Raw genomic sequence first — 21,684 nt, 5'->3', positions numbered from 1 at the left:
AAAGGGGAAGAAGGAATGATCTTAGCTCAATAAAAAAAATAAAAGGAATAAAAGACAATATTTCTAAATATTTTATAGAATAGTTTAATTGTTTTGAATGAAACTAGGAATCTTTAGAAAGGGGGTTCATGAACTTTTTTAGTACTTTTATATGCTTATGTGGATGCTTTTATTATCTAAAAGTATACTCTAGAGCTAGCATTAATGTTTAGTTTATAATTTTTATGAAGTCTATTAATGATTAGGAATAAATTTTATATTCTATTTTGTATCGTTTTAGCATACTTTTAATCAATCATCTTGCCTTATTAGTTTTAAATATTCACTTTTCTTGTATAACACTGTTTCAATATTTTTCATTTTCGCAACACTATACTTTCTCAAGTAAAGTTTGGTTTTATGTTAGTCCAAATAATATAAAAATTTAAATTAGCTTCAGATTATATTTGTATTCTATCAATCAAATATCAACATGAAAATTTAAGTTAGATATAGCCCATTTAAACAAACATCAAAGAAAATAAATAATCGCAATGATAAATTTTAGAGACAAAAGTAAGCACAAACTATTAAAGTGGAACCGATGAACAAACTTTAGTTAGAAAAAAAAATCAAAAAATAGTTAATCATAATATCTAACCACGTGCATTGCACGTGTATAAAACCTAGTGCAAATAAATGCCTTAAGCTTCTCAAAAGTATCATGTTGATTTGAATGAAATGAATGAAGTTTGGTATTTTCTTGCATTGGGTTTTATCATTGAAATTTCTATTTTCTACGTTGGAATATTTGGTAAGAAACTCTTCTACAATAATTTACTCTAGATTCTTAATTACTTCAAATCTAAGCTCCCTAAGATTATGAGATCAAATTCATAGTTGGAAAATTGTAAGAAAGGGGGATTTTTACTATGGTGGGAGTTTTATTACAGTGGTATTTTAATTTTTGTTTTTGTTTTTTTTTATGAAGCCATAATGTCATTTAATGCCTAAAATTAATGCCATCACCCCTTTTTTAATTGCTGAAACTTTTGGGAAGCTTAGGGTATTTATTTGCACTGGTAGGAAAGTTAGGGTATTTTCTTGTAACTTTGGCAAACCTTAGGATATTTCAGTGTAATTTGCCCGACAAGATATAAGAGTTGCACTGCAAAAGTAGTAGTTGACGGAGGGAACTCCCCTCAAAGTGGCACTACCGATTTGAGAATTTGCCGTGTAATTTTTGAGTGCAAGAATATTTTGAGAAAACATCCTGCAATTAGCATGTCTCATCATGACTTGGCTTCTAAACCTTGGATTGTAATTAGCCTACATTATTAGCTAGCTATATTTGTACTTTCTCACACTTCCTCCTTCCTCGCTCATCTATATAAATAACGGTTCCCTGTCCAACGCTCAATTCCCTACACTTGCAGGCTGTCAATGCCAGTAGATCGCTATCATTTAGGGCGATGGGTCGAGAGGAGGACGGCTCAGATAGGTCCCTCACCGAGATTGGTGAGACGGGCCTACCACCGGCTGTCGAATAGCCAGTTCAGGTTCATGCTGATAAGGAAGGAGAAGCTCCATGATGGAGAAGCTCCAGATGCAATTGAGTCTACAGCGATGAAGAAGAACAGGAAAAAGAAAGAGAAGGAGAAGAAAGCTGCAGCAAAGAAGGGAGAGGCCTGTTGATGATAAGGAGTTGCCGAAGCACGTGAGAGAGATGCAAGAAGCACTCGCAAGCAGGAAGGAAGTGTTGGGAATACTACCCGCCGAGCTACGCGAAACCCCTAAAAAACAGCAGAAACGCGGTAATGAGAAAAGTACACCAAGTTTAACGAGGTTTGGCAACTGCCTACGTCATCGGGAGCCACACAGTAAATTTCTTATTAATCAACAAGAAATTACAATTTAAGAGCGAATCTCAAACTTGAGATTCCTCAATAAATACAATCGTTACTGTAGCTACAGTACGATTTCCCTCTTCTTAAATACCCCTTTTAATAGAGAATATTCCCACAATAAATTCCCCACAACAAACTGTGAGCTGGAAAATCATGAGAGGAGAAGAGGAAGAAAAACGTTGCTGCGTTTTTGAGTCCGCCGCCAGGAGGTTGAGATCGCGAGAGAGAAAAGGGGAGATCAATGGTTTCGGCCCTGCGGTTTCCTTTTATAGGGAAACCCTAGATGAGCTATCGACAAGCTGTCGACAGCCTGGAAATCCTCCACGAGCTCGCCTGTCACAAGCGCCTCGACCCCGTCTGCTAGCTACGAGCCCGCCTATGAGTCAATCTCGCCTACGAGCTCGCCTGTCACGAGCGCCTCGACCCCGCCTGCTAGCTACGAGCCCGCCTATGAGTCAATCTCGCCTGCAGCTGCGAAGAACTCGCCTACACGAGAAGTCGCCAGCCACGAGAAGTCGCCTGCACAAGAAGTCGCCAGCACGAGAACTCGCCTGCAACTCTTCGTCGAGACCTCGCCTGGATCTCGAGCTCCGCCTGCAGTCGCTGACCTCGCCTGAGCTTCATCCTCGCCTGGAGAAGCTTGCCTGCAGGTTTGGGCTTTACCCCTAATTCTAACAATCTCCTACTTGGAGACCAAACCGCCATTGACAGGCTATCTCATCAAGCTCCTCTTCCCGTGTAGTTCCGCCCTCATCACCTATGCATGAAGGCTAACTGAAGTTGCGCACAACTCCAGTTTCTGAACGGTCACCGTCTTTGTTAATATATCTGCTAGATTCTTACTTCCTGAAATATTCTCTAATTTCAACACGTCATCTTCCAATAGGGATCTGATGAAGTGGTACCGAAGTACAATATGTTTTGTTCTAGAATGAAATGCGGAATTCTTAGCCAAGTGAATCGCACTCTGACTATCGCTATGCAAAACATTCTTCTCTTGTTCGAATCTCAGCTCTGTTAACAAACCCTGAAGCCATATCATCTCTTTACTGGCTGCAGTCACTGCAACATACTCAGCTTCTGTAGTGGACAGAGTGATAATCTTCTGTATCTGTGACATCCAACTAACAGTTGTAGTTCCAACAGTGAATACATAGCCGGTGGTGCTTCTTCGGTGATCGACTTCGCTGTCGAAGTCTGCATCTACGTACTCTTGCACTTCTACCTCTCCCTTACCAAAGTGCAAACACTTCTGTGTGGTGCCTCGTAGATACCTAAAAATCCACTTGACCACTTACCAATGAGCTTTTCCTGGATTCGACATAAACCAGCTGACCACTCCCACTGCATGGCCAATGTCTGGTCTCGTACAGACCATTGCGTACATCAAACTTTCGATAGCTGAGGCGTAAGGAACCTTAGCCATACTCTCTTTCTCTTCTTCTGACTGAGGAGACTGGTCATTCGATAGGCGAAAATGACTGACCAAGGGTGTGCTCACTGGCTTGGCGTCGTCCATGTTGAATCTTTGCAAAACACGGTTGATGTACTCCGTTTGAGATAACTGCAAGAGACCTCTCTTTTTATCTCTAGTGATTTGCATTCCAATGATCTTCTTCGCTGGTCCCAAGTCCTTCATGTCAAACTCCTTTGACAGCTGCTGCTTCAAACTCCTGATATCCTCCATATCTGCACCTGTAAACAACATATCATCAACATACAACAGTAGGATGATATAACTGGACTGATATCTTTTGAAGTAGCAACAGTGGTCGGTGTTGCACTTCTGGAAACCTTCCTTGTGTATGAAGCCATCAAATTTCCTGTACCACTGTCTTGGGGCTTGTTTTAGGCCATATAAGCTTTTCTTGAGTCTGCACACCAGGTTCTTCTTCTTTTCTTCTGAGAAGCCTTCTGGTTGGTGCATGTATATCTCCTCTTCTAGATCTCTATGAAGAAACGCCGTCTACACGTCCAACTGCTCGAGATGAAGATCTTTAATTGATATAATACTCATCACTGTCCTGGTAGTATTTAGTTTCACCATGGGAGCAAAAATATCGGTGTAGTCAATTCCTTCCTTCTGCTGGAAACCTTTGATAACTAGTCGGGATTTATATCTTCTAGAACAATCATGCTCCTCTTTCACCCGATACACCCATTTTTTGTGGAGTGCCTTCTTACCCGTGGGCAACTCAGCTAGTTTCCATGTCTGGTTTGATATGAGAGACTTCATCTCATCTTTCATGGCAAGCTCCCACTTGCTCGTATCTCCACCCTGACAAGCTTCATCATAGCTTTCAGGCTCCCCACCATCTGTCAGCAACAGATAGTTCATGTATCTCCTGTTGGGTACAGGAGGACGAGAAGTTCTTCTTAATATCGGAGCTGGTGCGTCGGGCTCCTGTGCACCTTCTTATCCAACATGCTCTTCTGGCTGAGGACCCTCTGCATTGGGTTCTTTCGAGAGGTTACCTGGAATAACATCTGCATCTATAAATGATTCACTCTCTGAGTCATCTGTCTTGTGCATGTCTTTGTACATCACCTTCTCGTTGAATATCACATTTCTGCTCCTGATCACTTTCTTGTTTTTATTATCCCAAATGCGGTAGCCGAACTCGTCTTTACCATAGCCGATGAAAGTGAATTTCTTTAACTTGGGATCAAGCTTATTCCTGCCTTGATCACTAATATGCACGTAAGCTACACAAGCGAAAACTTTAAGATGTGAGAGTTTTACCTCCTTCCCGCACCATACCTCCTCTGGTATTCTGTGCTCCAAGATGGGATATTTCTGGCCAACGATGGTTCGTGACGCAATTGAATACGCACGAGAATGCCACGCTTGTCAGATACATGTGAATTATATGCATCAACCGCCAGAGCAGTTGCACACATCAACCACGTCATGGCCGTTCGAAGTATTTGGCATGGACATTGTTGGTCCTATTTTTCCCCCCTCAGTCAAAGGCGATCGATTCATTCTGGCGATCACGGATTACTTCTCAAAGTGGGCTGAAGCAATTCTGCTTAAAGAAGTAAAGACGAACAACGTCATCAATTTCATCAAGCATCATGTCATCTACAGACACGGCGTGCCAAGAAGGATCATTCATGACAATGGGATCAAGCTTATTCCTGCCTTGATCACTAATATGCACGTAAGCTACACAAGCGAAAACTTTAAGATGTGAGAGTTTTACCTCCTTCCCGCACCATACCTCCTCTGGTATTCTGTGCTCCAATGGAACCGATGGACCTAGGTTGATTAAGTAAGCTGCTGTGTTGACTGCTTCTGCTCAGAACTACTTCGGTAGGCCTGATTGTACCCGAATGCTTCTGGCTCTCTCTGTCAACGTTCGGTTCATCCGCTCAGCTACACCATTTTGCTGAGGCGTGCCGGGCACAGTTCTCTCCATTCTGATCCCGTGCTCATAGCGGAACTTCTTGAATTCGGTGTCTTCATACTCACCGCCATTATCGGTCCTGAGCTTCTTTATTCTCAGACCGGTCTCATTTTCGACCATAGCTTTCCATCTCCTGAAAGCTTCAAATACTTCTGACTTATGCTTCAGAAAGTAGACCCACACTTTCCAAGAGTGACCATCGATAAAAGTCACGAAGTAGTGTTTTCCACCAATGGACGCTGTGGTGGTTGGTCCCCAAACATCTGAATGAACGAGCTCTAGCTTCTCTTTCCTGGAGGTTCTGCTACTTGTCTGAAAGCTAACTTACTTATGCTTTTCAAGTATGCATTCTTCATACATGTCCATCTCCACTGACTGCAGTCCTGGAAGTTTTCCCTTTGTGTGCATGATTTTCATCCCCTTCTCACTCATATGACCGAGTCTCTGATGCCACAGCTTTGAAGTCTCATTGCCTGCAGCAACTGAGATCAAACAATGTACACCTGCTGTCATATACAGGGTACCCGTCTTCTTACCTCGGGCAATCGTCATTGTGCCCTTTGAGATCTTCCAATCATTTCCATGTAATGTCGTAGTGTATCCTTTGCCAGCCAACTGGCCTACGGATATTAAGTTCTTTCTCAGGTAATGAATATGTCTGACATCCTTCAGCTCCCATACTGACCCGTTCAACTCAATTTTCACCACACCTTTGCCCACAAATAGCACACGATTGATCATCACCAAGATATACTTATCCAAGATTTCCGGGAACATACTTCTCGAAGAATTCTTTCTGAGAAGTAGTATGGAACGACGCTCCTGAATTTAACACCCAAGATTCCTCCTTGCTCTCCAAAGAGCATATCAATGTGTCATCTCCTCCTGAGGTGGAAGTGACATTCACCTCTGCTTTCGCCTCCTTCTCCTATTGTGCACTCTTGCACTGATTCTTGTAATGCTCGGTTTTTCCACAATTCCAACACTCGATAGCCTTCGAGTTGTTGCTTGGATTCCTTGACTTGGACCTCCTGTCCTTTGATCTACCTCTGTAGTTTGATTTGCCTCGTCCATTCCCTCTAGTTGAATTTCTACCTCTTGACTCTGTATGTAATACTGAAGAGGTTGTAGCATCACCCGACTCTCTCCGTCGGATCTCCTCACTGAGAACCAGATCACGAACGTCGTCGAACTTCAACTTGCTCTCTCCGTCGGATCTCCTCACTGAGAACCAGATCACGAACGTCGTCGAACTTCAACTTGGTGCTTCCTGACGAGCTACTCACTGCCGTGACTGTAGCATTCCAGCTTTCTGGTAGGGAAGACAAAAGTATCAACGCTCGAACTTCCTCATCAAACTCAATTTCAACTGAACTCAATTGGGTTGTGACCTTGTTGAGTTCATTGAGGTGTTGTGCTACTGACGCTCCTTCCGCCATTCTCAGATTGAATAACCGCCGCATTAAATGAACTTTGTTCGCGGCTGATGGCTTCTCATACATATTTGAGAGAGTTGCCATAAGACCCATCGTGGTTTTCTCCTTCGCTATGTTGAACGCAACATTGCGAGTTAAGGTCAATCTGATAACTCCGAGGGCTTGTCTGTCTAGAAGGTTCCACTCATCTACCTTCATAGAATCCGGCTTCTTCCCCGATAGTGGTTGATACAGATTTTTCTGATACAGATAATCCTCTATCTGTATTTTTCAGAATCAAAAATCTGTTCCATCAAACTTCTCAAGTCTCATTTTCCTTCATCTGCGGCCATGACTCCCACTTGAATCTGACTTCCTCTAGATCGTTTTATGCTCTGATACCAGTTGTTGGGAATACTACCCGCTTGGCTACGCAAAACCCCTAAAAAATAGCAGAAACGCGGTATAGAGAAAAGTACACCAAGTTTAACGAGGTTCAGCAACTGCCTACGTCCTCGGGAGCCACACAATAAATTTCTTATTAATCAACAAGAAATTATAATTCAAGAGCGGATCTCAAACTTGAGATTCCTCAATAAATACAATCGTTATTGTAGCTACAGTATGATTTCCCTCTTCTTAAATACCCCTTTTAATAGAGAATATTCCCATAATAAATTTCCCTCAACAAACTGTGAGCTGGAAAATCATGAGAGGAGAAGAGGAAGAAAAACGCTGTTGCGTTTTTGAGTCCGCCACCAGGAGGTTGAGATCACGAGAGAGAAAAGAGGAGATCAATGGTTTCGGCCCTGGGGTTTCCCTTTTATAGGGAAACCCTAGATGAGCTGTCGACAGACTGTCGACAGCCTAGAAATCCTCCACGAGCTCGCCTGTCACGAGCACCTCGACCCCGCTTGCTAGCTACGAGCCCGCCTATGAGTCAATCTCGCTTGTAGCTGCGAAGAACTCGCCTGCACGAGAAGTCGCTAGCCACGAGAAGTCGCCTGCACGAGAAGTCGCCAGCACGAGAACTCACCTACAACTCTTCGTCGAGACCTCGCCTGGATCTCGAGCTCCGCCTGCAACCGCTGACCTCGCCTGAGCTTCATCCTCGCCTGGAGAAGCTCGCCTGCAGGTTTGGGCTTCACCCCCAATTCTAACAGGAAGTAGAGGAGAGGCTTAGTATAGAAGAAGAAGAGAAGTTGAGAAAGGAGGATGAAGAGAGGTTTAGGATTAAGGAGGATGAGAGGGTTGCGGGAAGAAGTGAAGAAGAGGAAGGAGGAGAGGGAAAAAAGAGAAGCTTTTGAAGAAGAAGAAAGAGAGCAAACTGTTGAGGGGTAAGCCAAAGGAGGAGAAAAGGTGATTAAAATATATAAGAAGACAAATCCTAAATCAGAATGAGAAATTTGTGGGTGATGCGCCGGGTGATGTTTTAGATTAAATTAATATATGTGAAGTCATTATATTTTATTTAATTGTGATATTTTATTTGATTGCTTCATGTTGCATGGTTTAACTCAATTTACTCTTTAGTTCATACTAAATTTCAAAAGATTTTATAATAAAACGTCAATAAAAGATATCATTGCTAGCTACCTAAATCTTCATAGTTCCTAAATCAAAGAAATATTTTTGATGTTGTGATCATATGGAGGGCTTGAATTTTTTATATCCCTTTTTATTTATTTTTAATTATTATTAAAAAAGAGATATTACAAAGGAGAGTTTATGGTTAAACGATTTAATTTTAAATTTAAAATTTTGAAATACATTTATCTTTTTATCTCATAATATATATTATAAATAAAGAGGAGTATTGTAAAGGAGAGGTTGTTGGGTAAGCTATCTAACGCCCAATTTCAAATTTTGAAATAAAAGTCATCTACATCCTTATTTTTTAATTTCTTTTAGGTTTCAAACTATTTAAAGAAAAAACTCCAATTCAAATTCTCTAATTTTTAATAATGTATATGTTATAATCACTGGCATTAGCCATTTGTATGCTTATATCCATAAAAAGATAGAGTATATATAAAAAGATAGAGTATATATAAAAAATAGAAAAGAGAAGTAGTCGTTCAAAAATTTTCTGTTCACTTCAATTTAGAAGCACATGTATATGCCTAAATAAGAAACTTCTAGAAACCAACATCAAATATATAAAATAAAAAAAAAAATAGATTTTTACATATCCAAGCTAATGATGTAGGATCAGTTTCCATTACACACTTCATATTACTTATTCTATATATAAGACTCATCCGTGCAAGCACGGACAAATCCCTCCTTTATATATAAAGAGAAAATAGTAACTACTCTTAAAGGTATCAAAATATGCACATGTCAAAAAAATTGTCACTTGCCCATCTATCTTATAGAGATTGACACGTGGATATATAATTTATCTTCATATAAAAATCCTCAATAAATAAAACATATGATCTTTAATTAGTAAATTCTAATAATGAAAGCCCTCCTTTTAAATCCTATCGTCATCTAAGAATTCTCGTCAAATTAAAACTATCAATAATTATAAAATTCTAACATCAAATCTCTACTTTCTATAAGAAGTGTTTTTCGAGATTAAAAAATTATTAGCTAGCCCCTATAAAATTTAATAATTACAAACAATCCTTAAAAGTCCAAAACTACGAACAACCCTCCAAATACAAAAATTACAATTCCTCCTAAAAATCTAGAATAAATAAGCCCATGAAATATTAGAAATTTACAAACAATGTCTTAACATTTAACACAAATAAAGGCCTAAAATCTCATAATTACGAAGAACACCATTTAATTATAAAAATTATAACAACCCACTTTTAGATCAAAAATTATAAACACTCATTAGAAAATCCAAAAATTAGTGCAACTCTCTAGAAAGTTCAAATTACAAAGAGCTCTCTAAAAATTTACAAACAACTTATTGAAATTTTTACAACCAGCTCCTTGAATGTTTTGAAATTTAGAAATATCCTTTGAAAATTTTATAAATAACACTTTAAAAAGTTTACAACCCCTATGGAAAATTTATAATAAGCCCATGCAACAGCAACTTACTAAAATTTTTATAAACATCCACTTGAAACTTTTGAAAATTAAAATCCCCTGAACAATTTTCAAAAAGTCTTAGAAAGTTATGAACATGGCAAATAACTCCATGAAAGTTTTACAACACAACCCCTAAAAGCTTTAACGTCACCTCTGAAAGTTTTAAAATTTACAAACAACTCTCAAAATTATTTGTGTTTGGTAAATGAGGTGTTTGTTTTTGTAGTGTTTTTTAGAAAAACACCATGGCATGGTGTTTTTTTTTTCAAACATGTTTTGAAAACACCATTTATAGTTTTATTTATAAGCATACGACGACTGCGACGGCGACGGGCGGGCGACGGCTGGCCGGCGGCAGACGACGCGAGGGAGCGACAACACCGTCGACGACCAGCGCCGGGACGGGCGGGTGGGCGCAGGCGACGGGTCGGACAACGACGCGCGGCAGCCCATGCTACGAGTGTGCGGAAGGCGCAGCGCCGACGGGTGACCCGGCAGCGGCGGTGGCGGGTGATGGGCGGGGGCAGGGTGGCGCGGTGATGGGCGAGCGGCGGGCAGGTGGCCCAAGCGACCGACCGACGAGCGATGGCGGATGATGACCGCGCAAGCGCGGTGGGCAGGCGAGGGCAGCGGCCTGGCCGGCCGGTGGCGGCCGGCCGGGCGGAAGGGCGGTGGCTGCCGTGGCGGGCGGCGACGACGACAATCTCAGCGCTAGCGGCCGCGGCGGAGGGGAGCGCGACGGCGGGCGTTCCCGTTAACTCGGGCGGGCGACGACGGGCGGCGGCGTGGCGGCGGCTGGCGTACAAGAACGGGCGGCTGGCGGCGGTGGCGAAGAGCGTCACGGCCGTCTCGCTGGCGGCGACGGGTGGGCCGCGTGGCGACGGCCGACGACTGGCGTCGTCGGGCGGGCGGGTGGAGGCTGCGAGCGGCGACATGCTTAGATGAAAAAACGGAATCTCAAAACACCTTTTTGGTGTTTTGAGAAAAGTGTTTATTTTTTGGATTTTGTAAATGGTCAAGTCAAAAAACGCCCCGGTTGCCAAACGCGTTTTATTGTTTTTGTTGAAAATAAAAACAGAAACGGCAAAAACGTCACGGTTGGCAAACGCTCGTTTTAGCAACTTGCAAACAATTCCTAACAGTTTCAGAAACAATAAACAACCCCTAAAACTTTCAAAAGTTACAAACAACACCAAACAAATTCTAAATTTTGTTTGGGGTCCTAATCTAAGATATTATAATTTATTATTGGTGTGGGAAAGGCCCAAACTTCAGCGATTTTCTTACCGATATTATTAGTGTTCAAGTGCTAATTAGCCATCATAGCTTCAACTGATCCTGGGAATGTGGAACGCTCCAGCACGAGGCTCTTCAACATCGACCCCTAGGTGTTTGTGGTAATGCTCAACTGATCTCAAACCCTAGGTTCTCTACCTCCCTCCAATGTCGCCCGAAACCCTAACGGACTACGAGCGCCGGCGGCAAGAAAACATCCGGCGAAACGCCGAGATGATGGAGACCCTCAGGCTCCAGCGCACCGCCGCCGACCTCCACTCTCTCCGCCCTCGCCGGACCCACCACCAGAAGAAACCCTCGTCCTCCAGCCGCCAATCCCTCCGCATCCGCGGCAAATCCCCCGAGCGATACCCTAAATTCACCGATCTCGATGACTTAGCTCTAACCCTAACCCCATCACCATCTAATCCCCAGCTTCTGAATCCTTTGATCGACGTCCGATTCGATCCGAGGTCTTCGATGTTGCTGAAGCCGGAGAATTCTGCGGTTATTCTTACCAAAATCATATCTTGTCTTAGATTCTTGCCGTTCAATGATCGAACTGTGGTTGTTGCTGGGAACGCAGTTGGGGATTTGGGCTTCTGGGTCGTGGATTCTTTTAATGGCAAGGGGCTGTATTCTTGTTCTCTGCATTCGAATCTTGTTACGGGGATTTCTGCACATCATTCCTCGCCTGCGAAGATTTTTACGAGCAGTTATGATCGATTTGTTCGATTGATGGATGTCGAGCACGAGAATTCGAATGTTATAGTTTGTTCTAGTGGTTCTGATCCTTTTTATTCTATTTGTCAGTGGCCGGAGGATGTTAGTTCGCTGTACATTGGTGAGGGAGTAGGAAAGCTCAAAGTTTGGGATGAGAAAGCTGGAAAAGCTTCGAGCTTTTGGGAGATGCATGGTGGTAGGATTAATTCTATAGATTTCAGCCTGGTAAATTCTCACTTGATGGCTACTAGTTCATCTGATGGGATGGCTTGTATATGGGACTTGAGGTTTATGAAGAGAGATCGGCCTGAGTGCTTAAATAGAGTTGTTCATGAGAGGGCTATTAATTCTGCGTATTTTTCGCCCTCTGGAAGTTGTCTTGCTACTACGAGTGATGATGATAGAGTTGGAATTCTGAGTGGCGGTAACTTTGATGAGCAATGCATGATTCCTCATAAGAATCGAGGAGCAAAATTTGTATCCTCAACAAGAGGAATATGGGGATGGAGTGACTCCTACTTATTTTTGGGGAACTTGGAAGGTGCAATTGATGTCATTTGTATTGGCAATAAAACAACTATGGCTTTGGAAAGCCTGCATATGAGCTTGACGCCGCAACATTTGGCTGCACACCCGTATAAATTGGGATCTCTTGCTGCAGCAACTGGCGGTGGCAAAGTCTTCCTATGGTCGTCCAAATAAGGTACTTACTTACTTTGGTTATATTATGTTGTAAGCTGTCGTATCATTTTTTTTCCTGTCTTCATGCATTTGTACTAGCTTTCTGTGGTTAGAAAATTCAATGGTTTGCTCTTGTGAAGAACTTTTGTCACTGTATTGAGTGCACAACCCTCATCAGATTGTAACATTCTGATATGCACATGTAACATTTAATATTAAATGTCGGGGGCTACAGGAAGCTGCAAGTTTGTATATACAACTTTTTAAAACCGACAAGTTCTATCAGATAACCAAGTTCCTATAACACTATTCTTAAAAATACTTAGATATATGTCTGAATAAGTGTTGTGGATGATGGCATTTTCTGTAGTTTCCAAGTGGATGATTAAGTTTCTTGAGGAGAAGTAAGCATCAATCCCTTTTGACACATTTAGTAGTGCAACCTTCTTTCAAACCATACTAAGAACTCCAATCAAATAGCATTTACCTAGCATGCTTTGAATTCCGTTAGTTCGCTGCTTTAAGTTCCATTCTTCAATTATATCAGCCCTAGAATTTTTTCGTTGTTATTCTCTTTTGAATTCCCTTATTATCACGGGTGTAGGTTTGCTAGGTATATTTGAGGCTTGTATAGTGGTACAAAATCTATCACTTATGTATGTGTCACTTAAGAGGTGTGCGCCATTGGAGGCAAATTGATCTTTTGATTCAGAAATTTGTGTTGAACTTTGATTGCTATGCCAATAATAATTCCTGGTCTTCAAAAGATCTCTCTCTGGGTCTCTTAGTAACTTCAGTCTATGTTTGTGTCCTGACCATTCTTTCAGTATTCATGTATCCACATCCTTATCCATATGATATTCCCAAAAAGCCTAACAGTTCTTTTACCCTATATAAAATAATAGCTCTATGACATATAGGTAATCATAAAATCAATAGAATATGGGTATTCTAAGACCTTCTTTGCCACTTAGGTCATTCAGGCAAGCCTAGCAATTATACATGATGAATGTGTGGTCTGAAGCATGACTCAGACTTGAGACATGGAGACAACATGATACATTCCCTAGATTTCTAAGCATCATCAACTACCATATTGCTATAAACCTAAATTAAACTTAGAGACTAGTACCACATCATGGTACAAAATCAAACATGTGATTGGCATTTTTGGTGGAAGTTCTAGTAATTCTAAGAATATGGTGCATATTGTATATTCTGTTAACAAGCATGGTATAGGCCCAGTTTGAAAGCAATAATTAGCTGTATAACCGAGATTATTTCTTTTTACTTTACACAAATGGAGTAATCTCTGATGATATTGTGTTTTTTATAATAATAAAACAACAATAAATAATATCAAGCAAAAATAACAACAGTATGAAAATACACCCTCTATGTCAGAAACATGCATACAGAATAAATATACAATAAACAACACCTTTATCCATATACACGTACATCAATATCAAGTACTTGACCACCTGCCATTCTATATAGACAATTGATTTAGATGACTGCCCATTCATTACTAATAAATTAAAATTTATTTAGTGTCTTGTATTGTTCCATATCCTTGTTCTGCATCTCATAATCTAAAATCCTATTTAGCAAGTGACTGAAACTCTCAACCCATTGCAGAGATAAAGGAAATATGTCAATACTTGTACCTCATCAAATCACTAATGCTATGTTTGGCAGTTTACGAAGGAAAGGAAAGGAAAAGAAAGGTGGAAAGGAAAGAAAGGGAAGGGGAGAGGAAATATAATATCTTGTTTAGGAGTTTTATAAGGGGAATGGAGGTGAACTTAAATTATGTTATTTGGGAGTTCTAATTATGGGAAGGGAAGGAAAATAAATGAATTTTAGCCAATGATTTATTATGATTGAGGGTCAAGGTGTCTTTTGTATTAATAACTTTTACTTTCTTTCCCTTCCCTTCTTTACCCCCCAATTTGAGGGGAAAGAAATCATAGAAGTTTTATGAAAGCTTCTCCATCCTTTCTCCTTTTTACCCTCCCAACAAAACTCCCAAACAAAGTTAAACTTAAAATTCTCTTCCTTCCTCTTCTTTACTCCCACATCCCAGCACAGCATAAAGTTATTGCTGCTGGGATCAGATTCCTCAATAGATTCTATGATGCCCCACTAGTAGTCCCACATCAGAAAATTGATGGAGTTTAAGAGGGTTTAAATGATGGGTTTTGAGAACCAAGTGCAATATTGGCTAGCTATTTTCGCAGTGGATTGAGCCAAACTACGTGTTGCACTCCGTGAGTCCTAGGACTTGCATCATGCTAACGGGTTCGTGAGCCTGGGGAGTGACAAATGGTATCAGAGCAGCTAGTCAGTCGGAAATGTGGATCTAAGTGCTAAGTGGGACTAAGTGTTACACCGCGTGAGTGCGGTGGGAGCCACCTCTAGAAGAGAGTAGGAGTCACCTCTAGAGTCCACATCGCCTGGGGATGATACTAGAACCGTAGAACGTGCTAATTGTCATGTCGTGACGGAAAATTGAGTTATGGTGATACCCCACTAATAGTCCGCCATCGAAAAATTGATAGAGTTTACGAGAGTTTAAATGATGAGTCTTGAGAACCAAGTGCAACATTGACTAGCTATTTTGACAGTAGATTGAGACTAGCTATTTTGATAGTAGATTAAGCCAAACTACGTGTAGCACTCCATGGATCCTAGGACTTGCATTGCTCCAACGGGCTCATGGGCTTGGGGCATGACATATCCTATCTATAGCATACCCCCATTTGAGGTTCATTTTAGAGCTTCACTCTGTTTGCATTTCGTTATGACAATTACATTCATTGTTGAGACACCTAGTAAACAATGAAGGATAGGAGGCTGCTATTGCCAATGCTTGGGCTTTTGTTCCTCTCCTTTTCTCATAGGGTCAAACTGTATTTGTTCAGGTATTTTATTTTTCGGATACAAGTGTCCAATCATGAAGATATTTACTAGAGACTTTAGAACTCTTATTTTGTCATTTGCTGTTTGGATACATGTTAGGACCAGGTGTTGACACATTCATCTCTTGCTCTCAACTAAGGTGGCTCATGTTCTCTGGCGGGAACTATTGGTATAAAATTATAAACCCACCACAATTTCATACATTTAGTTAGCGAAAGAGATTTTAAGATGATAAGCAATCTAGATTTAAATACGACCATACATACAATTAAAGAAAATTTAAGAAGGATACTACTGTATAAAATACTCTAGATTTTAGCTGGTAGAAAGACGCTTAACCTACAAGGCCATGTAAGAATAAAAAATTATAACCCTCAGTCCTCACGGAACTTTGAAGTTTAGGTGCAATGTAAAGGACTATAGGAAGAACAAGATGCTTTCTTGTGGGTCTGCTTCAGTATGCCTCTTGATGTTACAAAAACCTATTTGACTTTGTGAAACATTCAAGAAGATTGAGGTTTTTGGTTAAGTGTGATATCGCGTCTGAATCTTACAACCCATTTCTGGGATGCTCATTTCTCCATCTCAATTGCAATGTTTCATTACTACATCAAATAGGAGATTCCTATGTTTTTTCGTTAAAAGTTGGGCTTTTCTTTTTTCTCCCGCACTTGCTAATTCGATTGAATTCCTTTGATTTCTCTTGAAGAATTGGTAGTTTATTTGCGGTTTGTTTCTTGTAATTCAATATGAAAAGGTGAGAATTTTTGAAGAATTGGTAGTTTATTTGAGGTTTGTTTCTTGTGATATCACGTCTGAATCTTACAACCCATTTCTGGGATTCTCATTTCTCCATCTCAATTGCACTGTTTCTTTACTACATCAAATAGGAGATTCCTATGTTTTTTCGTTAAAAGTTGGGCTTTTCTCTTTTCTCCCGCACTTGCTAATTCGATTGAATTTCTTTGATTTCTCTTGAAGAATTGGTAGTTTATTTGAGGTTTGTTTCTTGTAATTCAATATGAAAGGGTGAGAATTTTTGGAAGTAGTGGGGTTTTAGGATTTCTCCTAGGGTTTTTGACAAGTTTAAGCTTGCTTGTTTACACCATAGTCTCCCGAAAGATTTTTCTTTTTTCTTTTTTGAATATTTATATTTTAAAATTTTGTTGAATGAGACTAAAAAAATTCCCTTTTTGCCAAAAATAGTGAATCCTAAACCCCCTGGCTATGAACATTGATTCTCCTACACTCTCTTCACATAAACCCAAGAACTGAATCGAATCAAACTCTTCTCACAAATCCCATTTGGAGAAAAACTAAAACAAATCGAACCAAGAACATAGAGTTCTCAGACTGCAATATGATGACAGAAGTGGCGTTTGACTTCGCCCCCGATGACGTTATTTGCTAGGAATATGGACTTGTTTTTGACCATCAAGTCATTGACAAGAACCTGCTGAAACCCATTGATGCTCTAGTTTCAATTCTGGTCTTGAGCATCATTGTCACACCAAGAGGTACGTTTAATTCTTATTTAGATGGACATGATGATCTTTAGAATAAAAACCATATGCATAAATTTTCAAGGAATCGTACTAACTCAGACTTTTTAGGATTTTTGAGAATTTTTTCTTCTAAAAAAAAGTGAGTTTTTTATTTATGAACTGAAATTTGATCAGATAGGTTCAAAATTGATTTGACAAAAAAATTATTTTCGGATGTAAGCTTATTAGGATTTACAAGGGTTTAAGCTTGTTTACAGCAGCTTCTGAACATTCGACATTGATGGAGAGTTGAAGATTTGTAGAGGAAACATTACAATACAATCTTAGAAGACTATGGGAACAAGATTAAACCGTTGTAAAACTCCAGTAAGCCTTAATGTAATTTTTTTTTTTCTCAAATCAAATTTGTAACTGCCCGATCAAATTATCTTGATGATTTAAAGAACCCATTTTTCTTAGAAGAAAAAAGACCCTAAAAAACGTAAGAAAGTCTAAGCTGATAAACTTTCTTAAAAGTTCATGCAGACAATTTCCTTTCCCAGGGTAAGTCTAATCACGCCAATTTAAAAGAATGAGAGGTACGCCCCATTCGTGATAGTGATGATCCAGAGCCCCATTCGTGATAGTGATGATCCAGAGCCAGAGTAACTGGGTCTCGATGGTTCTCGCTAATGTTTTGCTAGCCAAAGACAATCCCACATTTGTGGCAAATAACCTCACCGACAGCCAAGTTGAATGTCACTTGCGTTCATTAGATTGCTGTTTGCACAAAAATCAAAGTTTTTGGTTAGGTTTGTTACAACTTCTCCGAAAGGGGTTTGTGAGAAGATGTGGACTTCTTTCAATTCTTGGGTTTGTGAGAAGAGAGAGTGAGGGACTTAAGGTTTGTAGTTAGGGGATTTAGACTTTTTGCCCTTTCTCAAATATTTTAGATTTTAAATTTTTGTTTATTGAGACTAAAAAACCTTCCTTTTTGCCAAAAAATAGTTGCAACCTGTTGTTATAGTTGTTCGGTTTTATTGGAAAAAGATTTAGGGGAAAGAGGGTTTAGTAGGATTACCCAATGTAATCTACAAGTCTGTTATTTTCTATGTTATTTTTTTAATTTTGTGAATGAGGATTTCTTTCATAGGTTTGACTAACCTCCTTGGCTCCTTCAGTGCGTGAGTTAGAGAACTATTTCAACCATGCAGCACAGGAGTAGCTCGTGGAGAAGCTCCATTTGGTGCATTTTAAAACTATGTTACATCATTTTGCTATTAGGCTTGTCAAAAGATAACAATGATTAAATTCATTTGCTTTGATAGGACTATCAGAATTTGTCAATGATGTCTGTCCCTTAGTAGTTCAATGAGTATCCATTAGATTAGGCCATTTGGACCACCGGTGGATCCACCTTGATGAAAGTGGGGTCACGTGACTCTATTTTGATCAAGATGGACCAAGAACCCATTTGTAAGGGTACATTTCACGAACCCTTCTCAAGTTTTGGTTTTCATAGAAAACTCCCTTCAAATTTCATTGTTTTACAAAAATTATCTGAAGAGCTTGAACTGCGACTCAAATATTTTTTAGAGTAATTTTATCCATCCATGTGAAGATAATGATTAATGCCGTAAGGACTTGTTTTTGAAAGATGTTGAGTTGAAGGGGGTTTCCTAAGAGCTCCAAAACTTAAAGAGAGTTTTGCAACAATTTGAAAGTTAAAGGGGTCATCGGAGGAACACACAAACTTAAGGGCAATTGTTTAAAATTTATTCACTAAAAAACTTATCCTGCAATTCTAGGTCCGCACCAGGGAGCCCATGATTAGTGACATATATTGAGAATGATATATTTTGTGATTAGTAACTTGTATTGAATGATGTATTTAATAATGTTACTAATCATGCGATTATGTACTTGTTTCAAAATTTGAAAACACCTAGACAGTTGCAAATTTTTTAATTGTTAATAATGCAGTGACTCTTTCTTGAAATCCTGAATCCGCCATTGATTTGGACCATTCCCTAAATTTGAACTCTTGATCTATGCAAATTAGACAAAAAATTGTAAAAGTTTTTTTTTGATATAAGTCCCTTCAATCTTTATTATTTTTATTTTAGTCACTCAAATAATTTAAAGTGCTATTAGGTCCTCTATTTCTTATAAGTTGTCTCAAAATTAGTCCCTCATATACATTGAAATTTCTTTTAGATCACCCATTTCTTATAAGTTGTTTCAAATTAGCTCATCCAATAAAGAGTAGCAATAGCAAGAAATAAGGATTGGGGGACCTAATAGCAATTTCAATAATTTGATGGTCGAAGATCAAAATACTAAATATTTAAGTGACTAACATCGAAAAAAAAAACCATTTTAAAATCAGTAAAATAAGAGTCCTTTTTCTTGGACAATTATAATTGCAATGATCCAATTTACTGATTTACTAAAAGAGTAGTAGCTAGTAACTGTTGCCATAACTGTTCCATGCAACGTAGGTCCTGATTGTTAACATCCCGTAGACCAGTTAATTTCATCTTGATTCTATCAAATTAAGAGCCTTGTCTTATACCGAAATGTTTTACTAAGGGGGGGTTATTCATCGGTGTAATTGGGGCAAATTGGGTTAAATTGTTCCAATGGGGTAATTTACCCAATGAGATAATTTCAGTGGAATAAAGTGGGGTAAGGAGTGGGATAAAGTGGGGTAAAAGGGTATAATGGGACAATTTAAGTGGGACAATTGGTATGACATCTTTTTATAATATAATATTTATAGATCAATTAAGTTCAAGTTTAACTTGATATTACATCAAATGATTAAATAAATAATAATTATAATAATTATAATATATAATAATATTATTTTTAAGATTATTTTAATATAGAATATTTAAAAAATATAATAATATTAATATTAATCAATCTTTGAATATATTTGATGTTTATTTTAACTATTATGCTATATTACCAAATTTTTTAATTGCAAAAATTATTTAATCATTCCTACATTTATTACAATGACGACGATAAAGTCTAATTATTACAAATAAAGTCTTATTACAATGACGATGATAAAGTCTAATTATTACAAATAAAGTCTTAGTCAGCAACATAAAATTCATCCTACAACGACAAATATAAATAATGACCAAAATTCCTTTGCTAAAGACTATATGTACATGTAAAATTTGGCACATAACATTATAAACTGGCTTTTGCCATTGAACACTATATTTTGAGCATAGTCATTAGTACCATCCAATCAATTCTTGAATATTAATTTGTTAAAATTCTTTTCATCATGCAAACATCACTCTGTTTCATTGAGTCATACTCACAAACACTTGGTTAGCATTAAACTATGGTTAGCATTTCTTGCATATGACATTTACTTGCATCAAGCCATACTGACAAACATCTTATGACATTAATTAAAAAAAAAGCTTCAATGTCATCATTAGCGCTCATCAACAATGCCACAAATTTGTCAAAGCTTGACTGCAACCAGCAACATTAACATCCCAAAACCGGAAAAAGTTTACAAACAACAACAATAACACTAACATACATCAGTTTTTATTGAGAGATAAAGTAAAATTACACAAATATTTTAAGAATCAGGACCTTAATCCTTTTAAGAATCAGGACATTAATATTAGACCAATGCTTTTTATTAAATTCAGTTTTGTACCAAGCGGAGGAGGGGTTGGCTTCGGTGGAGGAGGCGGCGGAGGAGGCGGCGGAGGAGGCTCTGGCTTCGGGAGGGTCTCAGCTGGAAGAAGAGGAGACGGGGAGAGAGGGCAAGATTACCCCATGTGGTTGTTCTAGCAAAAGAATTGGGACATTTTGAGGGGGGTCTTGAGGAATGTATATATAGTTGGGCTAATTTTAGGGGAAGTGGGGTATTTGTCCCCAAATTATCCCAACAAACCAATAACACCACAAAGTTTACCCCAGTTTCAATTACACCAATGAATAACACCAAAAAGTGGTGTTCCAAAAATTATCCCATTATCCCAATTTGTAAGAGATTTCAAATCTCTGCTCCTTACGAACTTTAAAAAATTATTCACTGAGAGAGGTCCAAAACCCTTAGGAACATTGGAAATAGTAGATAATCCATGCTCTTCCCGTGACCAGAAATGGACAATTTTGCCCGTGACCTTAAATAAAACTTATTTCCCGAGAGTGGGTTTTTTCTGATAGAAGGAGGGCTATCTTTTTTAAAAGGATATTTTAGTCTTTTGGCTAAACCCTTCGTGGAATTTTTCAAAAGTTTACGTCGAATTTGTGAAACTCCCCCAAAATGTAGGGGCATTTTCTCTAAGTTTCAGAGATCGGATAGTTTTGTGCAACTCACCCAAAATGCAGGGGGTTTTGTGATATTTTTACCTTTGTTTCTGAAATGTTACTTCATATGTCAGGAGCTGATGTTATTTCTGGTGACATTTTGATTTTTCTTTATCCCATACTCGGTATATGGTGTGCTTGATTTTATTATGTGATGTATAACATACTATACGAGGTAGTCTTACTGAAACCAGTAAGTTAATCATTTTCTGCAGAATGTGTAGATGATACGGGGAAAGCTGAAGAAATGAAGAAACAGTGTGAGCAACTGACACTGCACAAGAAAATTTGGGAAATTGCATCTACTGTGTAAAGCATACACTCACTGTGACTGGTTGAAATGCCATATTCTCTTGTAGCAAAATGCATCTCAATAGGGCATACACCGTCATTGACGATGGTTCTTGAAATTACCATCTTGAGTAAATATCATCTATTTTAGTTGAGTTAGAATGACACAGATATAAAAGGTACA

The 21,684-nt window shown here is 39.0% G+C and overlaps 1 protein-coding gene across 3 annotated transcripts; it reads left to right on the top strand.

Annotated features, from left to right (window-relative positions):
• Positions 11,064 to 21,662, top strand: LOC109837057 (WD repeat-containing protein 76-like). Of its 3 annotated transcripts, none has more exons than XM_020405141.1 (2): positions 11,064 to 12,466; positions 20,543 to 20,592. In XM_020405141.1, exon 1 carries the CDS (start codon positions 11,209 to 11,211, stop codon positions 12,463 to 12,465), a length of 1,257 nt encoding a protein of 418 aa, XP_020260730.1. In that variant the 5' UTR covers positions 11,064 to 11,208; the 3' UTR covers position 12,466; positions 20,543 to 20,592. The 3 variants fall into 3 exon arrangements, with proteins under 3 accessions (XP_020260730.1, XP_020260731.1, XP_020260729.1); XM_020405142.1 differs by lacking the exon at positions 20,543 to 20,592 and adding an exon at positions 18,007 to 18,202; XM_020405140.1 differs by lacking the exon at positions 20,543 to 20,592 and adding an exon at positions 21,425 to 21,662 and having other exon boundaries at positions 11,066 to 12,466.

The sequence above is a fragment of the Asparagus officinalis genome, chromosome 4, assembly GCF_001876935.1.
Source record: "Asparagus officinalis chromosome 4, Aspof.V1, whole genome shotgun sequence".
In the NCBI taxonomy this organism is placed as follows: domain Eukaryota; kingdom Viridiplantae; phylum Streptophyta; class Magnoliopsida; order Asparagales; family Asparagaceae; genus Asparagus; species Asparagus officinalis.
Note: the sequence above shows the minus strand (reverse complement) of the source record. Positions and strands in the feature narration are given on the sequence as shown.

Bases quoted from the DNA above. Each gene is read 5' to 3' on its own strand.
- LOC109837057 (XM_020405140.1), top strand. From the start codon at position 11,209: ATGTCGCCCGAAACCCTAACGGACTACGAGCGCCGGCGGCAAGAAAAC.